This window comes from Taudactylus pleione, unplaced genomic scaffold (assembly GCF_031769625.1).
Source record: "Taudactylus pleione unplaced genomic scaffold, aTauple2 ptg000077l, whole genome shotgun sequence".
In the NCBI taxonomy this organism is placed as follows: Eukaryota; Metazoa; Chordata; class Amphibia; order Anura; family Myobatrachidae; genus Taudactylus; species Taudactylus pleione.
The window spans coordinates 3157581-3185173 of NW_028284479.1; the positions used below are offsets into that span (position 1 = coordinate 3157581).

The window sequence follows — 27593 nt, forward strand, 5'->3', positions numbered from 1 at the left end:
TGTTATATCATATACGATCTTCTATGATTAATATATCCTTCGGATTTCTATTTTGACTCACAATGTTTCCATTTTTTTTCATTTGAAGGCTTATGTTATGTATGTCATATATATTTTAATTAAAAATAAACTATTCAAAAAAATGAAATAAATAAATAAATCCTAGCCTGTCCAGCTCTAGCTAACATACAATTCCTCTCTCAAGGTGGAAGGATAGTGTCCAACTCACAAAACAGCATTTAGCACAGCACTTACAATCACAAGCAATGGTCTCTCTCCCTCTGCTGACCTCAAACTGCTCCCCAGGCAGTAAGAGACTGACTAGATAAACTGTCCCAACTTTTATCAGCCTCTCACAGGTGGTCTGGTAATGTTGCTAATTAATTAACAAAAGCTAGGAACATTGACAACTGCCCCAGTGTATTTGTCACAATAGTAAAAATTAATGCGCTATACAATAGCGTTTTTAAAAAAGTATTAAGAAAATAATGGTTCTGTCTGAATTAGAGTATTGCTCCTAAAAAGGCTACTGCTAATCTTAAGTACAAGAAGAAATCAGAAAAGAAAAATAAGTTGTAAGACAGATGTCATAAGTCAAATTAGATTAGTTTACATATGCAATTCATGCTACAACTCAGCACTATCTAGAATTCGTATACTATTAAAATAAACATCTATTAAGACTTATGTTAAATATACATATATATATATATATATATATATATATATATATAAAATAGAAAATATGAATCGGCACTCACCAGGTTACTGACAAAAAATTATTTACCCATCCTTGATGGAAATAAAGTGCATGTAGCCAAATAAGGTGCAGAGGTCAACGTTTCGGTCACAGTGGACCTTCCTCAGGACATAACAGCAGATGTATACAGCTTGACAACCAAGTGGAGAAATATATTGTATATACAGTTGTAAATTTTAATACTTAGCTAAATATATAGTATACAAAGAATCGGATAGCATATCAGCAAACAGGACACATTTAACATGGTCTTTCAAAATGGAACTATAGGTAGCATGTAATATAACACTGTTACTGAAAAAAGTTTGCAAGACCTTGGGAGCAGAGTTAAATTCTATCAGAAAAATAACCGTAAATATACAGCAAAAGCAACATTGCAGTGGCTAAAATCTGCACTCAAGAAGGGCAAAGATTTTTGTAAGGTGCCCTACCCCTAACTGGAGACCCCAGGCTGCTTCATGCAAAGCTTTTTCCCTATAATACAGAACATGCAAATCAATTTTGCTATTCATCATTAAATTGTTACATGGAGGAGTTTCTTCTCACTAACTCATTGAATACATTTAAATATATTTTTATTGTGAAGAAGTAAACGAGGGTATGCAATTTATATGTTTGTTATTCATTGCTTTAGTAGCTCAGATTTGCAGTTTGGAACAGTAATTACAATTTGTGCTAATGTTTCAAAACAGCTGATATTAGCAAAGCTCTTTTAGCAAAACGGAAGAGGTTGGAAATGTACACAAAAGCATCTCTGAAAACCAGTAACCAGAAGATTGAACATGTTTGGAAAACACAACAGGATCAGAGGTATGTTCAGCTATGAAATATGACTAGATAAACAAATACATTGTTGAAACTCATAGAATGGATTAGTATTTTCAAAATGCAATATTTTAGCATATAAAATAGAGCTAAGTTGACAGACTGATATATTTGCCTTATACAGTCAGGTCCATAAACATTGGGACATTGACAGAATTTTCATATTTTGTCCTCTATTCACCACCACAATGGCTTTGAAATGAAACAAACAAGATGTGATTTAACTGCAGACTTTCAGATTTAATTTGAGGGTAATTACATCCAAATCAGGTGAACGGTGTAGGAATTACAACGGTTTCTATATGTGCCTCCCACTTTTTAAGGGGCCAAAAGTAATGGGACAAACTAAACAATCCTAAATCTAACTTTCACTTTTTAATACTTTGTTGCAAATCCTTTGCAGGCAATACAGCCTGAAGTCTGGAACGCATAGACATCACCAGATGCTGGGTTTCATCCCTGGTGATGCTCTGCCAGGCCTCTACTGCAAATGTCTTCAGTTCCTGCTTGTTCTTGGGGCATTTTCCCTTCAGTTTTGTCTTCATCAAGTGAAATGCATGCTCAATCGGATTCAGGTCAGGGGATTGACTTGGCCATTGCATAACATTCCACTTTTTAGCCTTAAAAAACTCTTTGGTTGCTTTTGCAGTATGCTTCGGGTCATTGTCCATCTGCACTGTGAAGCGCCGTCCAATGAGTTCTGAAGCATTTGACTGAATATGAGCATATAATATTGCCCGAAACACTTCAGAATTCATTCTGCTGCTTTTGTCAGCAGTCACATCATCAATAAATACAAGGGAACCAGTTCCATTGGCAGCCATACATGCCCACGCCATGACACTACCACCACCATGCTTCACTGATGAGGTGGTATGTTTTGGATCATGAGCAGTTCCTTTCCTTCTCTTCTCTTCCCATCACTCTGGTACAAGTTGATCTTTGTCTCATCTGTCAATAGGATGTTGTTCCAGAACTGTAATGGCTTTTTTAGATATTGTTTGGCAAACTCTAATCTGGTCTTCCTGTTTTTGTGGTTCACCAATGGTTTGCATCTTGTGGTGAACCCTCTATATTCACTCTTGTGAAGTCTTCTCTTGATTGTTGACTTTGACACATATACATCTACCTCCTGGAGAGTGTTCTTGATTTGGCCAACTGTTGTGAAGGGGTTTTTCTTCACCAGGGAAATAATTATTTTGTCATCCACCACAGTTCTTTTCCGTGGTCTTCCGAGTCTTTTGGTGTTGCTGAGCTCTCCGGTGCGTTCTTTCTTTCTAAGAATGTTCCAAACAGTTGATTTGGCCACACCTAATGATTTTGCTCTCTCTCTGATGGGTTTGTTTTTTCATCCTAATGATGGCTTGCTTCACTGATAGTGACAGCTCTTTGGATCTCATATTGAGAGTTGACAGCAACTGCAAATGTCACACCTAGAATCAACTCCAGACCTTTTACCTGCTTAATTGATAATGAAATAATGAGGGAATAGCCCACTCCTGTCCATGAAATAGCTTTTGAGTTGATAGTCCCATTACTTTTGGCCCCTTAAAAAGTGGGAGGCACATATTGAAACTGTTGTAATTCCTACACCGTTCACCCGATTTGGATGTATTTACCCTCAAATTAAATCTGAAAGTCTGCAGTTAAAGCACATCTTGTTTGTTTCATTTCAAAACCATTGTGGTGGTGAATAGAGGCCAAAATCTGAAAATTCTGTCAATGTCCCAATATTTATGCACCTGACTGTATGTCTATTTTTTTTCTGTAATATAATATAGAGATACTTTTTCCATAGGGCATATAAATTCAAATATGTAGTCACTCCTTCCATATGCCATAAACTAAAAAGTTACAGAAAATACACCTCCTTGAACAATTTAAAAGGAAAATCAATCATGAAAATCTCAAATATCTGTTTCGCATTCCTCCTGCCTGTCTGATTTCCTAGGACAGTGTGTTTTGTTATTACCTCCACGATCACATAAGACCATTTTGGATTTCAGTAGTACAACATTTTGGTAAAAGATACAAGTTCACATATTTCTCCATATTTACAATCTATCATCTCACTATATTTACCTAAGCCCCATTCATTCCCCAGGTTTATTACATACGTTTCAGTTTGACATTATTTTAAGAACATTAGAAATTGTTACATATTAATTAATAATTAATTTTGATGCTGAAAAAGCAAAAACAAATTTTGTGTAAGAAATAATATAGAAAACTAAATATACATATTAATACTCTCAACACTAGGAAATTTATAGTTCTGGTTTAAACCTGTAATTGCTTTTAGTAGTTTTATAGCATTTTGCTTTGACAGTGTAGGATAATTTATTAATTTATTTTACTTATTTGTTCTGCTTCCTTTCATTACCTCCATAACTTGTCTTTGTTTCAAAGATTTCATATTGGCCTTTCAACTGATCCATATAGGTGTCAGGGATTTGGACCAGGGTGACCTGCATTATTTCCTCATACTCCATTTAAGCGTTTCAAATCGGGGGTAATGTCTTTGATAGCAAGCTGGCCTTTTTTCCCATTTCCTGTGTCTCCAGCTTCATAATTTATTTTTCTGAGTCATAGGGATGATTTTTGTTATCCATGTGGAATAATGGGTGCATATATGTATACATTATTCCGTGACAGGAACTTAACAAAATTATTGTGACTTGTACATTCAAGGTGGGTGCTTCTAGATTAATTTATTGAATAATGCCAATAGACTGCAGATGCCTCTCTCTTGTGCCTGCTATAAAATTAGCCCTTGTTGCCAGTCTCTTATAGCTCTTATTAGACTACCCAGCATAACATTTGCTGCTCATCCAGATTGACAGAAAACTTTTTTTGACCCAGAACGGGTAAGATCTCTAGCCTATAACAGCTCAGTTTTCCAGGATTATTACAAAACAAATCAGAAATGTAAAATATCATCATCTTCTATTCCAGAGATGCAGCACATCCTTATTTAGGACATTGAAAATAAGAAAGGGAGAGACAGAAGAGTCTTATTGGTTACTAAGACTTGGTGAATTTCTTCCTGTTATCCTCATCCATATCATAAACATAATAAACACATGAGGATCCTCTTTCATAGTAGAATGATTCATTTTCATATTTGTCTAACAAATTTCATTTAAAAAGATTCTTGATGAATTCGAGTTGCTGATATTTATATCTTTGTTTTTGTAACGCACCATAATGCTCTGCAACATTAGACTGTAGAAACTACTCAGCATACATAAAATGAACATCGAAGGTAGACGGAATAAATTACAGATGTGAAAAGAAAGGACAGATAGGGCCCTGCTTGTGAGAGATTTTTACAAGTATTTGGGAAAAGAGCAAGAGTGGTTAAGAGACGAGATTGGACAGTTGTGGGTTCAGGGCGTGCAATGTGAGTAGCATAGATTGGAGTTGGGTAGGCTCTAACAAGAATAATTTTTAGACAGGTGGATTTCTTAAATATTGTAAATTTTTTGGCTCTACATTTTATTCTAAGACCAACATTTATCCGCAACTTTGCTCGCATGGATGTCTCTTATTGCTCAGCAAAACTAATTTTACAAAGACAGTAGTGGCATCTAGTATTGTGATGTATATTTTATATTGTAGACATTGATCACAAAATGTCTTTGTAAACAATATTTTCAGTTTTTCCTCTAGGGATTAACACAAAAAGATGCTTGAGGCTACTAACTCATGAGCAAGCCACTTAACCTACAGTAACATTGAAAGGTTACAAGTAAACTGAGTAGCAACTCTATGATATGTAGTATTTGTCTTGGTGTACAAAATAGATCATTATATATATATACACAGACGAGATATATATATATATATATATATATATACAGATGTAGCCACACTCATCTATGCCGCGATGCAAGCGCATTGCGGCATGGATGGCGCAACTCGCATGTCTGCATCTATGGCATGCGTATGCATGCACATACCATAGACTTCAATGGGGAGAATGCTGGGATCGCCTAGTTGCAGACCGGCGAGAGCTCCGCTATGCTGCGATGCGCGCCGCTGTGCATGCACATTGCGGCAATGATAAGGGCGGCTAGATCTTTATATATATATATATATATATCAGGGCTCGACAAAACCCGGGGGCCAGATTTTCAGCAACCCCGGGCCACCGCTAGTGTAGTGCAGACTGCGAGCGTGGTCCACACTACACAGTAGCAAACACAGCGGCAGCTGTACATTTGTTATAGCAGCCGATGAGAGTCAGACAGACTCTTATTGGCTGCTGCGTCATCCACGGAGTGAGCCGGCTGGAGCTCACTCATGAGCTCTGCCTTCAGGCTCACCCCGCAGCAGGTGATGGGAGAGACGTCATAACGTCACTCCCATAGTGCAGAGCCGGCCTGGAGGAGCGGACAGCGGCGGTTGTTGGCAGGAGCGGGGATCAGGTAAGTTGTGGGGTTTTTTTGTGTGTAAGGTGCACTGCATAGGGGGGGTGGCCGCTCATGGGTACACTGCGGGGGGCACTGCATAGGTGGGAGTGGCCGCTACTGGGGACACTGCATAGGTGAGGGTGGCTGCTACTGGGGACACTGTATGGGGGGCCACTGTACAGGGTGGGGCCGCTACTAGGGGCAATGCATAGTGGGGACTTTTGCTGGGGTCACTGCATTAGGGGGGGACTACTACTGGGGGGGACAACTACTGGGGGTAATGCATAGGAGGGACTTCTGGGGCACTGTATAAGGGGCACTGTTAATGGCGCACTACTGGGGGCACTGTATATGGGACACTACTGTGGGCACTGCATAGGCGGACCACTACTGGGGCACTGCATAGGGCTGCCCAAAGCATATTCTTGCACCTGGGCCCACCACTTTCTAGTTCGGCCACTGTCGACGGTGGCTTTGCTTGCCCGGGGTTTTTTGGCTGCGGAGGGGTGGTCTTTCTGGGAGTTGGTTGCCTGAAGAGGGGGGTTAGCTGCTCAGTAATGTGGCTGTGGGAGGGTGGTTTACCTGGAGTACCCCATTAGTGGTGTGGCCATGGGGGTTGGTTTCCCGGGGCGTAGGTGCTCAATAATGCTTCCCCGGGGGAAGGGGGGGTCTGGCTCCTACACTTTCATCCTGGCTCCTAGATCTTAGAAAAATTTGTCAAGCCCTGATATATATATATATATATATACATACATACATACATACATACAGGATGTAGTTAGGATACCGGCAGGTGCTATCCCGACATGGGACTATGTCGGGATAGCACCTGCGCCTGTCGGAAATCCCGGCGCCTATCATTAGCCCCACTACTAAATCTCGACACCCGGCTTACCGAACGAAGGTAAGCCGGGTGTCTTAGCGTGTAGCCACGGGGGGGGAGGGTTAGCGTTAGGGACCCTCGGGGGGACTTAGGGTTAGACTCCCCCACCGGGAGGGTTAGGGTAGGGAAAGGAGCATGCACACTGCACGTGATGAGTGTCAAGCATCTGGTTTTTCCTTTATTGATCCTCTCTCTGATGTCGCTTGAGATAATATATATCTCAGTTTCTTTCTAGGTGACTAAGCTATACAGTATTGAAATCGCAATCAAAATTCATCGTTTTTGCATGATGCCGGAATGAACAGACAGACAAACAAAAATTCAGAGAAAAAACTTTTGTCTCTTTAGTTCATACACAGTCCAAAGGAGTACATTTCTGCAAAAAAAAATTCTATGTACAGACAAAACCATTACAACATTATTTATAAGTATAGATTAATAATGACATATAAGTAGCCACCCTGTGTTGATGCTCTAGTATCTTGTATTTCAACACAGAATCTTTCCTAGCACTGATGAATAGTTATTCTTTCTTTTTGGAAAGGTTATTTTTTCTTTGTTTCTCCTACCTTAACTACAGAAGTTGCCACATTGTCACTGTGGCCTAATGCTTATCAGTAGTACACAACCTTTTTGAAACTAGGACACCAAGTATCAGTGTTTTGTTGTTTTGAGACCCAAATACAGTTCATTTCCCACTATAGACTGTATTTGATGTCTTGCAAACCGAAAATAAATATATTTTTTGATTCTCAAAGTAAGAAAGTGGCACTCAAGAGTCACATATCAATTTAACAATATATGTATGCACTTCTATATATTTGTAAGCATACTTTTAAGATAAACAGTAAGTTACAGATCAAATAATATTCTAGACCATATCCACATACTTAGTATGACTGTACTCTAATAGCATAAGCTGCATTAAACACTGTTCAACCTGAAATAATGTATTGAGTCCTGACGTAGGACACCTAAGTGCACCGGGACACCTGAGTGCTTACAAAGTTTTCAGTTATATATAACCACTAGTGTTTGGGGCTAATAAATTAGCAATTTTCATATTTGGTTATGCTACTTCAAAGAGAGATTGGAAAGATTTTCAGAGGAATCTTGAAATTGAGCAGTATCAAAAGAGAGGAGTATTCTTCTGAAGTGTTTCTGATTAGAAAGTTAGCCAACTGAAACTGTCTGTAATTATATCATTGCATTTTGGTGTAGGAGCTGCTTTTTTGGTTAAACTGTATGCTTTTGTTTAAATATATATATTTTTGTAACTTTACTAGCGGAGCCTGAAGCACATAAAAAATCATTGCCTGCAGACAGGAAGCATGGTGTGGGTAGAGTGGCGTTTGTGGCTTCGCCCACACCACGCCCCTACTATGGAGGTACTGATCTCTTTATGTGCTGCAGGCTCTACTTAGTAACAGGTGATCTGCCCCCCTCTGATGGCTGATCCCCGGCGCCCTGCAATAGTGAGAGGGGTGAGGAGATCTTAGTAGGGTGGTCTACTGTGTGCGTGATATGAGGTAATGGAAGCAATGTTAAGCGGAAGAGCTGTATGTGTATGAGTGTGTGAGGAAGGGAGATCTTTGTGAGGGGAGATCGGTGTGCGTGTGAAGGGAGGGATCTGAATGTGGAGAGAGAGGGAGCTGTGTAGAGGGATCTGTGAGTGGGGAAAGCTTTGTGTGTGAGGGGGTGGCTGACAGAGTGGGGAAAGCTGTGTGAGGGGAGGAGAGTTGAGGAAGGGGGAGAGCTGTGGGGGTGTTCCCAGTGAGGTGGAGATGAACTGAGTGAGGGGGAGCACTGTGTGTGTGAGGGGAGGCTGAGTGAGGGGGGAGGGCAGCGTAAGGGGAGGTGAGCTGAAAGAGGGGGAGAGTGTGGGGGGGGTCTGAGTGAGGGGGGAGCATTGTGTGTTTGAGGTGAGGTGAGCTGAGTAAGGGGGAAGAGCTGTGTAGGTGTAGGGGATATGTGTAAGGAGAGCTTTGTGAGGGGGTGCATGCTAGATATGCCCCCTACCTGGCACACTTGGAGGGGGGGCGCGATAGAGCACACATGCTCCAGGCGCCATGGCCACACGCTACACCCCTGAATGCAACACTAAAGTCTCATTGTAAAGTGAGAGCATGTGAAGTGCCCCTCATCACACAGTAAAAGGATGATTAATACAATTCCTCACATACCTGATACATAGGGGTACATTTACTAAGATTCGAGATGGTCCCGTTGTTCAAAGTGATTTATTCGCTGGTACTCGCCAAAACTCGGGTGATTTAATACCTTTTTTTTTGCCAATTTTACCAACAGGTGATTTGAGGCTAAACGAATTGGCCGATGGTGAAGCAAAACGAGATATATCACCAGAGTATTATATATAACGAGATATACTCACCCGAGATTGCAGTGTTTTCTCTCTGCAAATCTCTCCCGAGCTATACGTAGAAAAAAAAATTACGTGTGGTTCCATGTATATTTAAAACCAGCCCTGGACCCTTTCTAGCGGGGGTCTGATGCCATAGCCAGGGGTGCCCTTTCACCGGGCCCCCCAGCCGCAGCATCAATCCTGACCGCTAGTTAGCCCAGGCCAGGGATCCCTGGGGAGTTGATTACCCCTCCAATAAAGGGGTACCCCTCTCCAGGGCACCCCTGGCCTAGGCTGATAGCCCGGGGCTATCCCCGCCACCCCTGGGTGGGGGGTGGTGGGTTGATAGTGTAGGTGTAGTGTAAAATTAGAATTAACAACATTGTCTTTACAGTGGAACTACAGGTCCCAGCAAGCCTCCCCCGCATGCTGGTACTTGGAGAACCACAAGTACCAGTATGCGGGGCATTAAGGACCCACTGGTATGTGTAGTTCACCTGTGAAGACATTTAAAAAAAAAAAACACACCGTGAGAATAAAGTTCTATTACATACATACATACACACACATACTTACCTGTTGCTCATTAGCTGGGACCCACGTGGAGGAGCCCCTCATTGGCTAAGTCTACATGGGTCCCAGCCAATGAGCGGCCGCTGATTGGCTGGCGGCCGGGACACTGAAGTCATTCGCTATACCATGCTGATACATGTTGTTACAGAGTGTCCGGCCACCTAAAAGGATTACTGCGGAGAACATCGAGGGACAAAAGGGTGAGTTTTGGCGCTTTTTTTTTTTTAGGTATTTCGAACGGATACTTTACGTTGAGAAGGGGACCTGAACATCTGGCAACAGGTAAGTATGTGTATGTATGTAATAAAACTTTAATCTCACGGTGTGTTTTGTGTTTTTTAAACATTTCTTCACAGGTGAACTACACATACCAGTGGGTCCTTAATACCCCGAATGCTGGTACTTGTGGTTCTCCAAGTACCAGCATCCGGGGGAGGCTTGCTGGGACCTGTAGTTCCACTGTAAAGATAATGATGAAAATGCAAATTTTTACACTATACCTAACACTATCAACCCGCCACCCACCGCCCAGGGGTGGCAGGGATAGCCCCAGGCTATCTGCCCAGGCCATGGGTGCCCTGGAGAGGGTGACCCCTTCATTGGCGGGGTCCCCAACTCCCCAGGGATCCCTGGGCTGACTAACAGTCAGGGCTGATGCTGCGGCTGGGGGGCCCGAAGAAAGGGCACCCCTGGCTGTGGCATCAGTCCCCCATTAGAAAGGGTCCAGGGTTGGTTTTAAACATACGGGCTACCTCACATCAATTTTTTTCTACGTATATTTAAAACCAGCTCGGTGCCTGGTGCTGGTTCTTAAATTACAGTGGAACTCTACATATTTTGTTCCCTGTAATGTTAAAAACCAGGACTAGTTGCCAAGTTTTTGGGGGGACCTCACGTCATTTTTTTTCTAATTAACACAAAGAAACATACACAAATCACAATGATTTGTGTATGTTTCTGACCATCTCGCAGCTCAGGGGGTTGAGAGTTTGAAAAGTGATTTTGACAGAGAGTTTGCTCCTATCTCACCCGAGCTTGTCATCCTGATTCTTGGTAAATTTGTCAGATGTATGTTTTAGGTGAAAAGTACTTCCAATTTGGCCCGATGGTGATTTTATTCGAGATTGCTATCTCACCCGAGTTTTACGAGTGATATGGGAGAAATCTCTCTCTAACTCACCCAACTTTACATTTAGTAAATTTGCAAGCAGGAATAAAATGAATAAAATCACCCGAGATGGTCATCTCGACCTATCTCAATTCTTAGTAAATTTACCCCTAAGTCTTAATGGCCCTGTTGTGAAACTACAACTCCCAGCATGCGTTTTCTGGCACTTGTAATTTCAGCACATTTTCCCTTCTTCGTTGTCTCCAAGGGTAATGGGTAAGAGCTACAGCACCAGGCTCTTGTTAGGTAATGCAGTGACTACGGTGTGATGGACATGGGGTTCTGTGAATCGTGTGTGTGTATTACACAGAGATCCTTGAGCAGTGACGTGTGGGGGTTACCTAGCTGCCACCTGGTGAAGAAGGCTTGTATTGTGATGTTTACTCATCACTGAAGGAATAATCCTAATAGTATAATAACAAGCAGATATGAATCTGAATATTTTGGGATGCTGGCTCATGTATCACACCTCTTTATGATCTAGTGTTAGTCTCCCATAAATTTTGGGCTCCCTCCAATTACTTGTTCTATACACTGATGAGCCAAAACATTTTAACCACCTGCTTAATACACTGTTGCCATGAAAGGATGTACATGATCTGCATAGATGTTTAGGTAAGTGGTACACATCAAATTAACATCCACATAAATGACTGGACCTAGGCTTTGATTGCAGAACATTGCCCAAAGCATCATACTCCCTCCACCGGTTTACTTTCTTCCCACAATGTATCCTCACATCATCTCTTCCCTAGGTAAACAATGCACACGTCCACATGATCAGAAACAGGATTCATAGACTAGCCAATATTCTTTCATTTGATCCAGAGTCCAATTCCGTCGATCGCATACTTACCCATTGAATGCACACTCTGACTGGCGTGCAGCTACGCATCCCCATGTGTAGCAGGGTGAATGCACTGTGTGTTGTCACACTACTCTTGTTACCATTATCAAAATGTTATGGGGTATGTGCTTGGTGAAGTGCTCCTGTTGGCTCCATTGGGAGAGCTGGCGGTTCTGTGGGATTGTTTTTCAGGAAGCTGGGAGGTCCCTCCTGGTCCAGTGGGTGGCCTGTCAGCGCTGGGGTGCACTGTTTTTGGGAAGCACAATTCTTGCTTCAGAGCTCTGTGTGTCGCCATCTTCTCAAAGTTCACATTCTGTAGGACTGGGGTTGTGCCAATCACATGATACCTCTAACCAATCGGAATTGTTTCCAGGGAGGGCAGCCTATTTAAACCTGTTGCTTCTGTTGCACAGCGTCAGTTCCTTGTCTGCCATTTGTGTGTTATCTTCAGGTGATAGGTACAGGCATGGGCACTAGGTTCACCCCTAGTTATACTACATGGGGGACTTTGAGTCCTGCCATGTGGAAGGAGGAACTTATGCAGCAAACCTTGTGCACTATGGCCATTATATTGACAATCTTCAAACACAGCACTTGATTTTGTTAATTATCTTCATTCCAATTCACATCTCCTATCATTCATAAACACTTTTAGCACTTTTTCTGTAAACTTTCTAGATGTAGAGGCAGAGGAGCTTGAAACTTAATTAATTTTTTTTGTAAAGTCCCCAATCTCCTACTAGCACCTATATAACCCTTAAGGGGCCTACCCATTAGACGACTTTTTGAACGATCCTACCAAAACCAGGAGGTCATCTAATGGATAACCGTCAAGGACCAGCAATGTGCGTGCACACTGGGTCCTTGCCGACTATCTGTGGAACATGCTCGTCAACCTGACGACGATCATCAGGTTCCACATGTTCGTAGATAGGAGGTTGGTCTCCTGCACTGAATGACATTCAGTGAACGCCGTTCAGTGCGGGCACTACGCCTAGGCAACCTGAAGGACTGAATGCTAGTCGTTCAGTTTTTCAGGTCGCCTAATGGATAGTGAGAAGGAAGGATAAGGTGCGCCTGTCAAACAATACAATGCTTCCAAACTAGCAGCTCCTAACAAGCAGGATCTGCTACCTGCTGGGTAAGAATAGGAACAAAGAAAGTGGAAGGAGAGCTTGTTAGTGAAGAAACAACAAAAATTGTAGTAAAATGAACAATGGTTTAATAAATACAAATTTACACTGAGATAATAAATGAGCAATGGCTCTGTGCATGAATACCAGAACGTCCTTTCCTGTGCACTATGAAAACCAGTAGTTAGTAGATGGGTAAAAAATGTCCATTTCGTTCTTGAATAGGAGGTCTTTCTGCATAAGACCAATGACATTCACTGTGGCTTTATTGGAAACTATTAGTGTCAGGGATCAAAGCGGTAGAGGTTCTCATTCCCCAGTTACTATTGGGGTCAGCGTGTACTGGATAGACATTGTTTCCATTAACATCTAACGGCTCCCTGCAGTAGCTTTTCCACCATTGCTGCTACTGTTGCAACTTAAATTAACCATTTCTCTATTAAGAGGACACTTTGGCCCTGATTCAGACCCACTCGCGAGCGGCTGTGTCACGACCATCGCGGCCATCAAAATGCACGCTCGTATAGGCTGTGGGTGGTGACCCACAGCTATACGAGCGTCCAGGAGGACGCTCCATTTTTATGGAGGGCGGCCCTCATTCAGAGCGTGTGCTCTGCTCAGAGCGTACGGCTCTGAATGAGGGCCTTTGTTTGCTTTCATTGAAAGTAACAGGACTTGTTTTGATCCATTTGGATCATTAATTCTGCACGAAATGGACATTTTACCCATCTACTAACTGGTTTTCATAGTGCACAGGAAAGGACGTTCTGGTATTCATGCACAGAGCCATTGCTCATTTTATTATCTCAGTAGAAATTTGTATTTATTAAACCATTGTTCATTTTACTACAATTTTTGTTGTTTCTTCACAAACAAGCGCTCCTTCCACTTTCTTTGTGCCTGATGGATAGGCCCCTTTAGTTACACTGTCCCCCAAAGGACTACTAGAAAAAAAGATTTACTGTACAGTAAGTACAAAAATCCTCTTTTGCAACAATCTTTGCAAACTTCATTTCATCTTGCTTTGCAAAACTAAGCACTGAAATGTAAATCAAGACATGTGATGTAACAAAGACAGATTTGACACTTTGTTAGAACCATTTTGCTCATTGTATGTGAGGCCCAGTACGTTTCTGTAGAGTAAGTGTACAACCCTGTCACTCACACCCTTTTGGGCCAGTTTAAGGAATGATAGGAAAGAATTTTCCTCTGCAGATGAATTGCTGTATTCCTCAGTATATGAAAATAGCCAGTGACCATAATATTTTCAGCAAAGAGCACCTATCAGGCTTTTGTTAAATGTACAAATATATATATCTATATATCTATATATAGATATATATATATATATATATATTTATTTGGTCCCTCTAGACCACCTCCAATGTAGGCGTGCAATAATGACATATACACAACCCCATATATAAGTACTTGTGCTAATTAGGACAACCCACCATCAACTCCAGTCCCAAAAATTACATAATGGGGTATGATATTTGATGTATATATAGATTTGGTTTTTGAAGATTACACAGTCTATATATATATATATATATATATATATATATATATATATATATATATATATATATTTTTTTTTTTTTATAGAACAGTATACAATATATATTATAAAATAGTCTAAACATTAATCTGTAGTGCAGATATGCTGTCATATTAATTTGTACTCTGCATTGACATGTGATTACAGGCAAAAGATGAGCAATGAATATTCTCAGCAGTTCCTGACATTATTTCAGCAATGGGAAGTTGATATACAAAAATCGGAAGAGCAAGAGGAGAAGATAACTGTTAGTATATTAGATGTTAAAAATGTCATACATGGTCTTCTAACAGACTGTATACTGTACAGTGATAAAATTACAGTGGCACAGCAGTTATCATTGCTGCCTGACAGTGCTGGTGCCATAGGTTTGATGTGAATTATACTCTCTGTATAGCATTGCCTAATATGTAGCAGCTATATAAAGAATAATAATAACAATGAATTATTCTGGAGCAGTGGGTTAAACCTTAGCTAACATTAAGTGCTGTGTGTGCTACAAACGTGGTCAGCCACCTAATAAGACTAGTAAAATGTGATGCTTAGCTTATTGTTCCTCTGGAACCCTGGTTGTTAGAGATGCGTTTAGTTATTCTTTAAGTAGATATCATGGGTCCACCCTTTTGAGTTGTGGGTGTCTAGTGGGGATAGTTCTTGTACTCTGGACTGGGTCCAGTGAGCAATGTGGTAGGAACTGATCCCTTTGTTGCGGTTGAATATAAAATAAGAACAGTTCCTTGATGGTAAAATAATGCAGGAGAAAGAGAGATTCATTGTAAAATAATAACAATTCAAGTACAAATTAGTGCATCTGTTATCCTTCGGTTATAATCTAATTCCACAAAGTGCTCAACAGCAACAATAAGCTAATCAGTGCACTGGCCTTTATATTTTTTCAGTTTATATTTTTTTACTCCCACAGGCAGCTTTCTTACTCCCTTTCCCTTCACAGCAGAAGTCCATAGCCCCATCATACTCCATTTATATAAGAAGTAATGTCTATTCTACCAGTAAGTTAAATGGAATCGGTATGAGATGCCGTCGCCTGGGATCCCAGCTGTTAGAATCTCGACGCTGGCATCCAGAAAGGGCTAACATACCGACACTTGTTGGTCAGTGTGCTAACCCTCTCCCTACCTTAACCCTCCCTCTTGGCTGCCTAACTCTAACCCTCCCCCCCTAGTGCCTAACCACCCCCCCCCCCCCCCACAGCCCCACAATACTTACCTTCGGTATCCTGGCGGTCTGGATCCGGGCGCTGGGCTTGCGTCAGACCCAAACTTGGTGAAACCAGAATCAGCCTAAGTGGTCTTTCCAGAAATTATTTCAATCACTACCATTCTTGTGAAGCAGTGGTGACATTTATGAAAATCAGGAGCAGGAGAAATGTACTTTATACCATAGCAACCAAACTTTCTAAGTTTTACTAGAAATATGGAAGACTTTTAAGAGGCTGTGTTTTTTAAGCACCTTTTTGTGCTTGGTTCATGCCGTGATATGTGACTGCACAGTGATAGTATAACATGATAATTCAAACACAATATACTGCTTGGCTGGACAGTCAGTAATAGGAACAGACATACATCTCCACAGGTACACCTCCAGTTATATATATATGTTCAAGGTGTGCAGTCTGAGGCCCACTTCCTATATATACATCCTCACAAGTCTGATCGTGTTATATTATGGTAAAGTTGTTTTGTTTTAAGAAGAAAAAACACTCCTATATTGTTTTTTGCAACCATATGTTTATGAACAATAGGGAGTGCTACCATGGACAACAATTAAGGCTTACAATGTAAAGAGAGGACTGTCTTTTGCTGGTGCACTCGAATAAATAAAATATAACCTTTACTATTGTAATTAAAATACACGATACAGTTAGTGAAATATTAAAAATAGAATAAATGTGAATAAAGAATGAAAATGCGTTTTAAAAATCAAAGTTCAATACTGTACGGTCCACCACTACTTATTTACGTGGGTATAGAATTGTATATATATATATATGTGTCTTTCTCACTTAATTATGTTTCACTAAGTTTAATAATATACGGGGTGGGTGGTAACAGGGGAAGGTGCTTGAAAACGGGGAGTGGAGATCCGAACGCAGGCGTGCTTAAAGGTCAAAACGGGCGTTTTAAGGGTGTGCATAATTAATACAGCAGCGTCATTGACCACGTCACTGGGTTATTTTATAGTCAGAACTGCTCGCAAGATTGTGGTAGCAAAAACCAACCACAAGAATAGCGAGCAGTTCATAGGCTGGTCGATGTACTCGATTAATCTAATAAATAGCGGACATGACGTAGGATGCGAGCGGCCAGGGGGCGTATTTTTTCAAAAAACGACCGCAAGTTTTGTTCGCTCGTTCAGACATAGAGGCGTGAACAGACCGCAAAGAGCGAACGGTTCATTTGAATAGCCACCCCTATTTTCTGGACGAACGACCGCAAATAGCGTCCGGCTCTGAATCAGGCCCTTGGTCCTCAGGGCCCCACACAGTTCCTGTTTTCCAGGTCACCCAGCAGGTGCACAGGTGTATTCATTACTTACTGACACATTTTAAAAGATGCATAGGTGCAGCTAATTATTTCACTTGTGATTCTGTGAGGAGACTTGGAAAACTTGCAGTGTTTGGGGTCCTGAGGACAGAGTTTGAGAACCTGTGCTCTAGCTTAAATGCTGTTTATTATTTTGCACTATAGTGTTTTTGAGTTCAGGGAGGACTTACCAAAGCTGCTTCAAATTTTAGTTGACATTAGCCCAGAGGCTCCCAAAATCAGTCCTCAAGGCACCCTAAAAGTCCAGGTTTTAAGGATATCCATGCTTGACCACAGGTGAATTAATAAGTACCTTAGTTAATTTGATTTAACCACCTGTGCTCAACCATGGATATCTCTAAAACCTGAGCGTTTGACTTGCCTTAAGGAACGCGTTTGGGAACATCTGCTTTAGCCACTTGAGAGCTCTTCAACTAAGCATTTGTCTCATGCAGATTCTGTGTTAATTTAGAAACCTTTTTGGTCTCGGCGTCTTTACTGACAAGATAGGATGCCGTAATGAGGACCACTGGCTAGAAGAAGATCCTGCCCATATATATGTAAGGTATAAGTAATAAATGCACAATCTCTCAGTGGTCTGTACTTCAGTCAGGAGGTGACACATAGGGATATATTTAGAAAGCGGCAGCTTTTAAATCGACACTCACATTAAGGGGCATATGTATCCAAGCTTGATGCAGGATAAAATTGTGAGAGATATATCACCAACCAATCAGCTTCTAACTTACATTTTGCAGGCTGTGTTTAAGAAATGATAGTTTGGAGCTGATTGGCTGGTGATATATAGTTCACAATTTTATCTCACATCAAGATTTGATACATATGCACCTAATGCTGGCCACTCACATAGCAATATTTTACCCGATCTGGCCGATTCCGACACATTGAAACAACAGATTGTGTAAAATATGGCCAAATCCTGAGTAAATCGTGAGTCCCCGCTGGTCGCACATCGCATTGTCAGATCTGCCGTGCAGTAGGTCAGATCTGACAATCTAGGAGGCGATGCACTGTGAAAGTCTGGATGGAGGAGAGATCGTATGAAGATTGGACACCAAACTGTGTGGAGATCGTGTGCAGAGCTGCCAGGGAGAGTTTCAAGGGAAATCGTACACATCGGCTGATCTTGTGCAGGTCGCCATGTGTGTGGCCAGCTTCAGTGTAAAGCCCTACCCATAAAAATCTGAATGGAAATTCTATCAGGATAAAGTATATGAGAAGTATATAACTCTGGTTCAAATCCAGGGATTCAATTCCAGTATAAATCAGTGGATTGATAAAACAGTAGGGCAGAGGTTCCCAAACGCGGTCCTCAAGGCTCCCCAACAGTTCAGGTTTTAGAGATATCCATGTTTGAGCACAGGTGTCTAAATTATTACCTTAGTCAAATTGATTTAACCACCTGTGTTCAACCATGGATATCTCTAAACCCTGAACTGTTGGGGAGCCTTGAGGACCACGTTTGGGAACCTCTGCAGTAGGGTTAGGGTCTCCATTAATGGATATGTAGCCAAATGTTTCCATTCCTACATCAGGGTTGCTCTCTGTCCCTGGCATAGTTTGCACTGGCCTTTGAGCCCCTGCATATACATGACTGTCCTGATATTCATATTTTGCTGATCCTGAAAGGATAAGGTGGTGTGATATGGCAGCAGTATTTCTCTTCCTTTCAGTTGCCTAAGGCTAAATGGACTCACTGCTTAGCTTGGTCTTAAAATGTGGATCTTTCTTGGGCCTTAAGAATAACTGTACTAAATCTAGTATGTCCCTGCTGAATTAATTTTTTTGTATGTGTTTATCCAGACCCCAATTCTAATGCCTTGTGTATTTTTAGCAGGGGTGTAATACCACAGCTGTGGGACCAGCTGCACGGGGTCCCTGGCCAAAGCATTATAACCCCACGCTAGTCAGCCCAGGCCTGGGGGAGCTGGGGACCCCCCAATAAAGGGGTTCCCACTTTCCAGGGCACTCCAGACCTGGGCTGATAGCCAGGGCTATCCCGGGCACCCCTGGGTTATGTGAAAAATAGAAAAAATAATAGTCTTTTACAGGAGAACTAAAGGTCTCAGCAAGCCTCTCCTGCATGCTGGTACTTGGAGAACCACAAATACCAGCATGCGGGGCATTAACGGCCCGCTGGTACCTCTACTTCACCTGCAAAAGAAATATATAAAAAAAATGACAGGACAGACACCAAAGGTTTTAATATTATACATGCATTCACTCACACTACATACTTACCGTTGTCCCTAGCGCCAGTCTGTCCCCTTGTCCAGTAGAAACCTGAGTTTGATAGTTCATATGGATTTATCTGTCCTTTGATAATCCACACTATCCGTGAAACCGGCATATCTGTGCGGTACCTGGGAGGTGGCCATGTAAACAAACAGAACTGACAGTCTCATGGGAGCGTTGTGGGCGTGCTGACAGACTTCAGTGCTTATTCACAACATGCAGGCAGTGATGGGACATCTGTTCCAGACAACTTTTTGCACCCAGCATGGGGATGATGTATGTATAAATACTAATGATGAAGGCTGTGGACATAAGAACAGTGGGTGGGACTGGCTTCCACATGAAATTGACTACATTTACAGTTGGATTAGCATAACGTAGTAAGCAGGCAGCCGCGGCCAGATGGAAATGCTTCCACAGATGTGTCCGACGCAGAATTAGCCCCACTGTGCACATTAAGTGCCATTATTGCAATCTAGTAGACCAGAGGTTCCCAAACGCGGTCCTCAAGGCTCCCCAACAGTTCATGTATTTAGAGATATCCATGGTTGAGCACAGGTGGTTAAATCAAATTGACTGAGGTACTAATTAAATCACCTGTGCTCAACCATGGATATCTCTAAAACCTGAACTGTTGGGGAGCCTTGAGGACCGTGATTGGGAACCTCTGCAGTAGACTGTTATAATTGTCAAAAACTGAAAACAGTTTAACATTTATAAATGTGTGGTAAAAGCAGCGGTGCACTTCCCTCAGCTGCCCGTGTATTAGTATACCAGGTGTGAGAATGCATAAAATCACATGTATTAATATGTGCACACAAAGTACAGTGTTGGTGACTATTATCCAGGCTGCAGATGCACCATGGTCCTTCAAGATTCGCAACTTGCTTTTGCATTTGACAATTCTTTCCCCCAAGAAAGGAAGAAAATAAATAAAAAGAAGTTTACTTGCACTATAAAGTGCCCCCTTTTTTTATTAAAAACATAAGTCACCATGAGGTAAAAATATATGTACCAAAAATAAAAACAATGAATGAATACAGACAATCTGCCTGACTGGTGGTATCCTGTGGCCAATACTTTCCTTTGTTAAAATGATGCTAAATCTTTCCTACATACTTTCCAGACATCGGTACCCAATGGAACATACAAAATGTACTAGCTACTTGTGGTGGCCTAACTGTAGGTTAAGTAACTTTATATTGGTGTTTATAAGCCACTGCTTACAATATATATATATATATATATGCAGTTTGAAGGGCGGCACTCACAGGACTTCCAAACATTAATGTAATAAAGGAATAATTAGACCTTCATATGGCTAGATGAAGATCTAATTGTTCCTTTATTACATTAATGTTTGGAAGTCCTGTGAGTGCCGCCCTTCAAACTGCATACCACAACGGTGTACATCATCCCCGGGAGGGCACCAAGGCAAGTTTTCGATTTTGACTCTAGTGGAGTGCCAGTCATTATAATTATAATCTCTCTCCCCCCCGTACAGCTGTAGCCAGACAAGCCGGGTGTGGTATAAGATATAGACAGTAATTAGATAAACACCAGATGTTAGACAGTCAATAGTTAGACGGGGACAAAAGTCTGACACACTAAAGTTAGACATGTAAATAGGTCGACAGGTACAAAAGGTCAACATGAAAATGGTCGACTATTTTTTTAGCCCTAATCTTCACCCAACCCCCCCTCCTGGTGCCTAACCCTAAACTAAAAAACAAAAAGTCGACCATTTTTGTGTCAAACTTTTGACTCTGTCGATCTTTTGTCCCTGTCTAACTATTGACTGTCTAACATCTGTTGTCTATCTAATTACTGTCTATCTATAGTCCAGAACCCAAGCCAAGCAGAGTACATACTTTATATATGGATGCAGGGAACTTCAAGCAAAGGAAGACATGGGTTTAGTGCCAACCAATTGGGAAGGAGCTGGGTTGGAGATTAGGTGCTGGTTTCTGTTGGCAGAGGAATCGACATTGAACAAGCTAGCCAAACTGGTAATCATAGGACAGTGTTACATTAGTGCTAGGGATCACACAAAATAAATTTTGTTTATTTGAAAGTTGTCTGCCACCCTAACAATTAAAGCAGAATGTTTAACCAAATTACAGTGTTAAGCTGGGTACGCACTAGACCAGTGGTTCTCAAACTTGGTCCTCAGGACCCCACACAGTTCACCTGTTCCAGGTTACCCAGCAGGTGCACAGGTGTACTCATTACTCACTGAGACATTTTAATAGATTCACAGGTGGAGATAATTATTTCACTTTTGATTCTGTGAGGAGACCTGGAAAACATGCACTATTTGGCGTCCTGATGACCAAATTTGTGAACCTGTGCACTAGACGATATGTCCAATCCCGCGGATCGGAGCGACATATCTGGTACATTGTCTAGAGTGTACCCATGATATGCACGCTTCCGTGGGTGGTTAGCGACCTCCCCCGCGAACTCTACCACAGGGCCAACAGGGCATTTCGTGCAGCATGGCACGTCCCTCCCCCCGTCGGACCCAGCCTGGCATCGGAGCCAGGTCTCATCGGGCTGGGTACACATCTAAAGCCTCTTCTTGAAAGTGTGAGTATCTATATAAGAATTGCAGGTCTGTTCTGTCTCACTGTGCGCGTAGTGAAAGCCTGGGCGCAAGCCCCAATGGCTCCCACTGCGAGGGAGACTCAACAGCCTTAAAAATAGGAGGATCGGCCACTGGGATAAGTATGGGAGGGTGAGGTTTACAGCCAAGGAGGGGGGTGTGGAGACATGTATTATATAACAAGAAAAGTTCTTCTGAGAAGCAATTTGGTCATCTTTTCAACTACATAGCTTTCAGTGATGTGTTACAATATATTACCTATGCATGCTCTTTTGCAGGTTGATTGTTTAGATATATGTATAAGCAACTTATTTTTCTTTCTGGGACTACTTATCTTTAGGTGTCCCCTATGATATAATTGTAAACTGTAATTGGAAAACAAAATTTGTTACATTATGATTACAAAGAAGTTTATTTTGGAGAGAACACTCAATTTACTATATCATTTGTATAAGAAACAATCACTGACCGCTAGTTAAAATTGTTTAAATACAATATATTCTAAAAACATTAAAACCTCATTTACAGATCTTAAACATCATATGTAATAACATTTAACATCTTATTAATCTGTAAATGAGTTTTTAATGTTTTAGGATACATTTTTATTAATCTTTGAGCTAGCCCCTCTAATTTTGTTTATTATACTGTATTTGTTAAATTGACTGTTCTAAACAGCACAATTTATTTGCAGTTCTGTGTCTATATATTAGAGACACAAGTTTTCCTCATAGTTGATGCAGTTTAATTTTGTTTTCTTTGCTCATCACTGGTTTCTTGTGTGCTTTGAAGGAAGTATCTTACTAGGTCAAGGTATTGGGTCACAAATTGAATCTTCTGTAATGGCTTAAGTTTGGACCAGGCAAAGTAAGGTAGGAAAGTTATTGCTAAGGCTGGTAACACACTAGAATATGTGTACCCAGTCCAACATCTGCAAGTGCATACACACTTGCCAATGTGGGCACTGACGGCTAACGACATCCCCCATCGGCCTGCATGTAAGGCCTACGGAGGATTCACTGACGGGCAGCGGGAGCACGCATACTTAGAGACACAGTGGCTACACACTAGAGGCGATGTGCCCGATGTCGTCAGATCTGGCAGATCGGACCTACATATCGTCTAGCTTGTACCCAGCATAAGAGCGCTAGGAGAGGCCTTTCCTTTGCATTGTGAAGGGAGATTAACCTATTAGTGTACAGTACCATGTACCAGTTTTCAGAAATTAAAATTACTGGATCATTATGCAATAGACATTTATTATTATTATCAGTGATTTGTAAGTGGTTAAAGTTGTCCACAGTGCCAACAGTGGAGAAACTGGGTAGCATAAAACAGAGTTACACAAGGTTGACTACCCTTTATTTTCAGGTCTGCATTTATTTTGTCAAACCATTTCCATGAGAATCTAATAGGAAAAGGGCACTGCTGCAACAAAAAAAGAGTTGTGTGGTTTACAAGGGGGGAGTAGTGTAGCTGGTAATAGGGTAAGCTCTAACATAGACCTGGATTAACATTGTGTAAAAAGTGGGAGCGAGGTATTACAGAATTTAGAATGAAATGAAGCAGGCATAGATGGGTGAGGGGAATCCCAGATAGGAGAAGGTTGCAGTACCCAAGGTGTTAGATGATACGAGAATGGGTAACAGGTTTGGCTGCATTTTTGGTAAGAAAAGGATATATTTTGGAAATATTTCAAAGTTGGAGGTGACAGGACTAGGAGAGATACCGGATGTGAACCATAAATCAGAGGGTAGAGTCATGTGTGACACCAAGGCAGCAAGCTTGGGAGTCTGAGGAATTTATGGTGGCATTGATGGTGAGAGAAAGGTAAGGTGAGGTGATAAGGAAGAGCTTTTGTATTAACATCCACATAGATAATTCAAAGATACAGTTACCTACACCAGATAGTACAGAAAGGGAGAGGTCAGAAAAGAAGGTTTGGGTATCATCAGCATTGAGGGGAAATGGAGGCTGAATATGCATACAGAAAGGCTGTATACTGAGAAAAGCAGAGGGTGGAGACCCGAACAGTTGGAGTGGAGGATATGTCAGAGATAGAGGCACCAAATAGCAGTCACATAGGCCAATACAGTGAATAGTGTGCAGTATAATAGGGTGATCTTATAAAGAAGGGACCCTTGGTACTTGCTCTAAGTAGATCAATGATTACTTTTATGAGAATAGTCTCAGAAAAAAGGTTGGAGCAGAAATCCAATTGCAGAGAGCAGAGGGAAGACAGACAATGGCTGAAAGGACATTGTAAGAAAAAAATGTTTTGCTCAAGTAGTTTGAACGCAAAAGGGATGAGAGAAATAGGGTAGAGACAAATGGTTTCTTATAATCGTGTGCTTAAAGGATGACTGAATTGAGCCACGTAAGAGAGAGAAGTTGAAGAAGTGAACTTATAGGTTTGAATATAGTGTAAAAGAGGGGCTGAAATATTGAGACATTAAGGTTGTCGTAGCAGTTTATAGATTGAGGCGATAAGAGGATTCCAGAGACTTCAACCTTGATTATTAGGAAGAAGCAATGGAGGGTTGGTTAATGTATGACAAAGGTTAGGTGGGGTGTGCAGAGGAATGAGGAAATATCTTTTGGATTGGTGTAGATTTTGTTTGACGTATGCGACACAATAATTGGGTGTGAGGGACAAAGAGGGATGAGAGCAGAGAAGCAAGTTGAAGGTGCCAAAAGGTTAGAAACTTGGGCAAGTAGAAAAGCAAAGTATTTCAGCTTGGCAGGTGAAAGGGCAGTGTTGTATTATGAAAGGAAGAATTTAAGTGGAAAGAAATCTTGACTCAAGGTTGACTTCTCCTGTGTTGTTTAGAATGTGGAGAATATATTTATTATGTGTACTTCAAACACAGAGAAAAAGGTTTTTGAGTATATGGCTAGAAAAGGAAAGTAGGATGTCTATTCCTTCACCTGTTTATGATCTGAGACTGTGACTGAGGGAGAGCAGCCCCCCCCCCCCCCCCCCCCCAGAAGAGAAGTAGAGAGAGAGAAAAATCTCCTGAGTGGCTGTTTTATCTTGAAGATAAGATGCATATATACCTGTCCAGAAAAATTGAGTTGGTGTATTATGAAGTGATATTAGAGATGCAGATGATTGTGGTTAGCTAGGGTAGGAATTGAGAGAATGGGAAAGAATAATTAATCCAAGTTGTCAAGGGCAGTGGAGGCTCATTTGCTACCACCTGACTGGGGTAATGAAGTAGGCTGTTTTGACACATGGTCAAGGACACTGGTAACAGCAATTACAGTTGTGCTCTGGGAATCCCGATGCAGGAAGACCGGCAGTAGTGAAGATCTCAACAGGGGATTTCGGTAAGTATAACTAACCCTACCCCCCCCTAACCCTCCCTTAGGGGTGCCTACCCCTAACCCCCCCAGTTCCCGCAGCCTAAACCTAAGTCTCCCGGGGGGGTACCTAACCCTAACCTCCCCACGGGGTTGCCTAACCCCAAGTCCCCTCCCGGGAGCCCCTAACCTAACCCTCCCCCCGCGCCCACCTTACCTTCGTTTGGTATGCCGGGCTCCTGGCGTAGGTGTAATGACAGGCGTCATGATTTCGACGCCTGTCATTAGAACCCTGCCGGGGTTAGACAGTCGGGAAGCTCGACTTCCTGACTGCATCCCGTGATCTGGGGGTCCAGAAACTGAATAGAGCTGGTATCTCTCTAAATGTCTCTATATTAAATCCATTGTATTTCACATTAGAAAGAATGTAACTTTAGAAAAAATAAGGTCACTACCTACAATAAAAATGTTTTTTTTTTTTTTTTTTATTGGACTTTAGCAAATTACATGTGCGTTTTTGTCTTTGCAAACACTATGCCTAGCATTTCAGGACGTGGCTCATTAGATTGGCCTCTGGGCATGAACCTGTTGAGTGCTTTTTAATTTAGCAAATAGCCCCCAATTATACACACAAAATAGATTACAACTAGGCCCCCTTACACGAAGATTAAATGATGTATGTGGTACACTTGATCAGAGGCTGACTGCTGATGGCTTATGTGTAGCCAATAAATCCAGAAAAGATCTACCTGCTTGAAACGTAAACCAAATGTTTTGGCTAAATAAGACACAAATCCCGAAGCTCAGTGTCATTGTTGAGCAGGATCATTAGTATGTGTGACACAAGTGCTTTTTTACCACTAGTTAACTGGAGCTACTAATGTTAAAACTCATTTACAAATTACAGCAACTTAAAATCTTTATTTCTCTTTGTCTCACAAACTAGAACATCTTCCGTCAGCAGCAGAAGCTTTTTCAACAGGCCAGAATAGTTCAGAATCAAAGACTGAAATCAATCAAGCAACTATATGACCAGTTCTTGAAGGTATTTACATTATTATTGTTTATTAAGGAGACATTCATACACAATAACACCTGTAAAGAATCAATATGTATATTTGAACGCAGAGTCAACAGTCGTTACATATATGTAATCTCATTAATTTGATACACAAGGCTTTATTTGATAGCCTTGAGTATTAGTATATTTTATTGTTTAAAAACTAATCCTTTAAAAGGGGGAAGAACGTGTAATTAACTTTAATATTTTACATTTAAAGTAATTTCCTAAAACCTGTGTCAGTTATGCCAGTGGTTCTGTGAAGCAATGCTGAAAAGGCTGCTTAATAAGTTTCCAAGCCAGTGCTGAGACATAGAATTAAAGATCTGACCACTTATCGTTCAAATTGTCGCTGTATGCGTGAAGGTACAAGATGGAATGGAGAAAGATTTCCAAACATTCTGGGGTCTAGAAACCATTCTAGGTTCATTGGGATGGTCTAGGGGAGGGAGGGATTGATTTAATCATTAGTGGTTGGGGGGCTAGTTAAGTACCGCAGTGTACGTGAAGATATAAAACACTAAAGATACACATTACAAATTTATTCACATGGATTACCATAATTTTCACTGATCCCAGGATAAAGTTAGGCTGAAACAAATTGCAAAATCTTTTTTTTTTTCTTAAAAGCTGCAGCTATGACATCCCCCAAATTCATCAGAAAAATAGTATATGTTATCATTTTAGTTACTATAATTTACATTGAGGCACCAAAGTGGAATTTCTCAAATCTTAAGTTTGAAATGGTAAAAAGAAACCTGTGTGTTTTGGAATGGACTTAAGTATATTTAAAGTAAAAGTGTCTACTGTAACAGAGTGATTCATTTTTAAAATCCCTACCTAAATTCTTTAGACATTCTAATATAATGCCCAATTCTGAAATTCTTCTGCTGCACACTAGAAGCTCCTGTGTTATCCACACTCAGCCTAGCACCCTTCACTAGTACGGCATCTACATATTGAATTCCCTAGCCAAATAAAAAGACCTTTCAAACTGAAAGCTGCAGACTGCGATAACGTTGGGCCTCGATGTTGTGACCATAGCTTGTATGAGTGCATACAGGGCCGGTTCTAGACATTGTGGAGCTCAGGGCGAAAGTTCACAGTTGCCCCCATAAAAAAAATAAAAAAATTTGTAGATGACGTTCCTCTGCACGCGCTGAAAGCACACGCGCTTCCGGAAAGGGGGCGTGTCCTTGCGGAACACCCACAATTCATCACTGTGGGGCGTGCCCAGCACTTATGAAGGTGCTGGGCTTCCCCCAAGCTCTCCCCTCGTGGCGAATAATTGCCATGTGC

The 27593-nt window shown here is 41.4% G+C and overlaps 1 protein-coding gene across 1 annotated transcript in view; it reads left to right on the forward strand.

Moving 5' to 3' along the window:
• The window catches only part of SYCP3 (synaptonemal complex protein 3), an 85950-nt gene that overhangs the window by 49905 nt on the left and 8452 nt on the right, over nt 1-27593 (forward strand). Inside the window, exons 4-6 of the mRNA XM_088467872.1 lie at nt 1453-1570; nt 14675-14774; nt 26181-26279. Coding sequence (XP_088323998.1) covers nt 1453-1570; nt 14675-14774; nt 26181-26279 — 317 coding nt within the window. The remainder of the gene's footprint in view (nt 1-1452; nt 1571-14674; nt 14775-26180; nt 26280-27593) is intronic.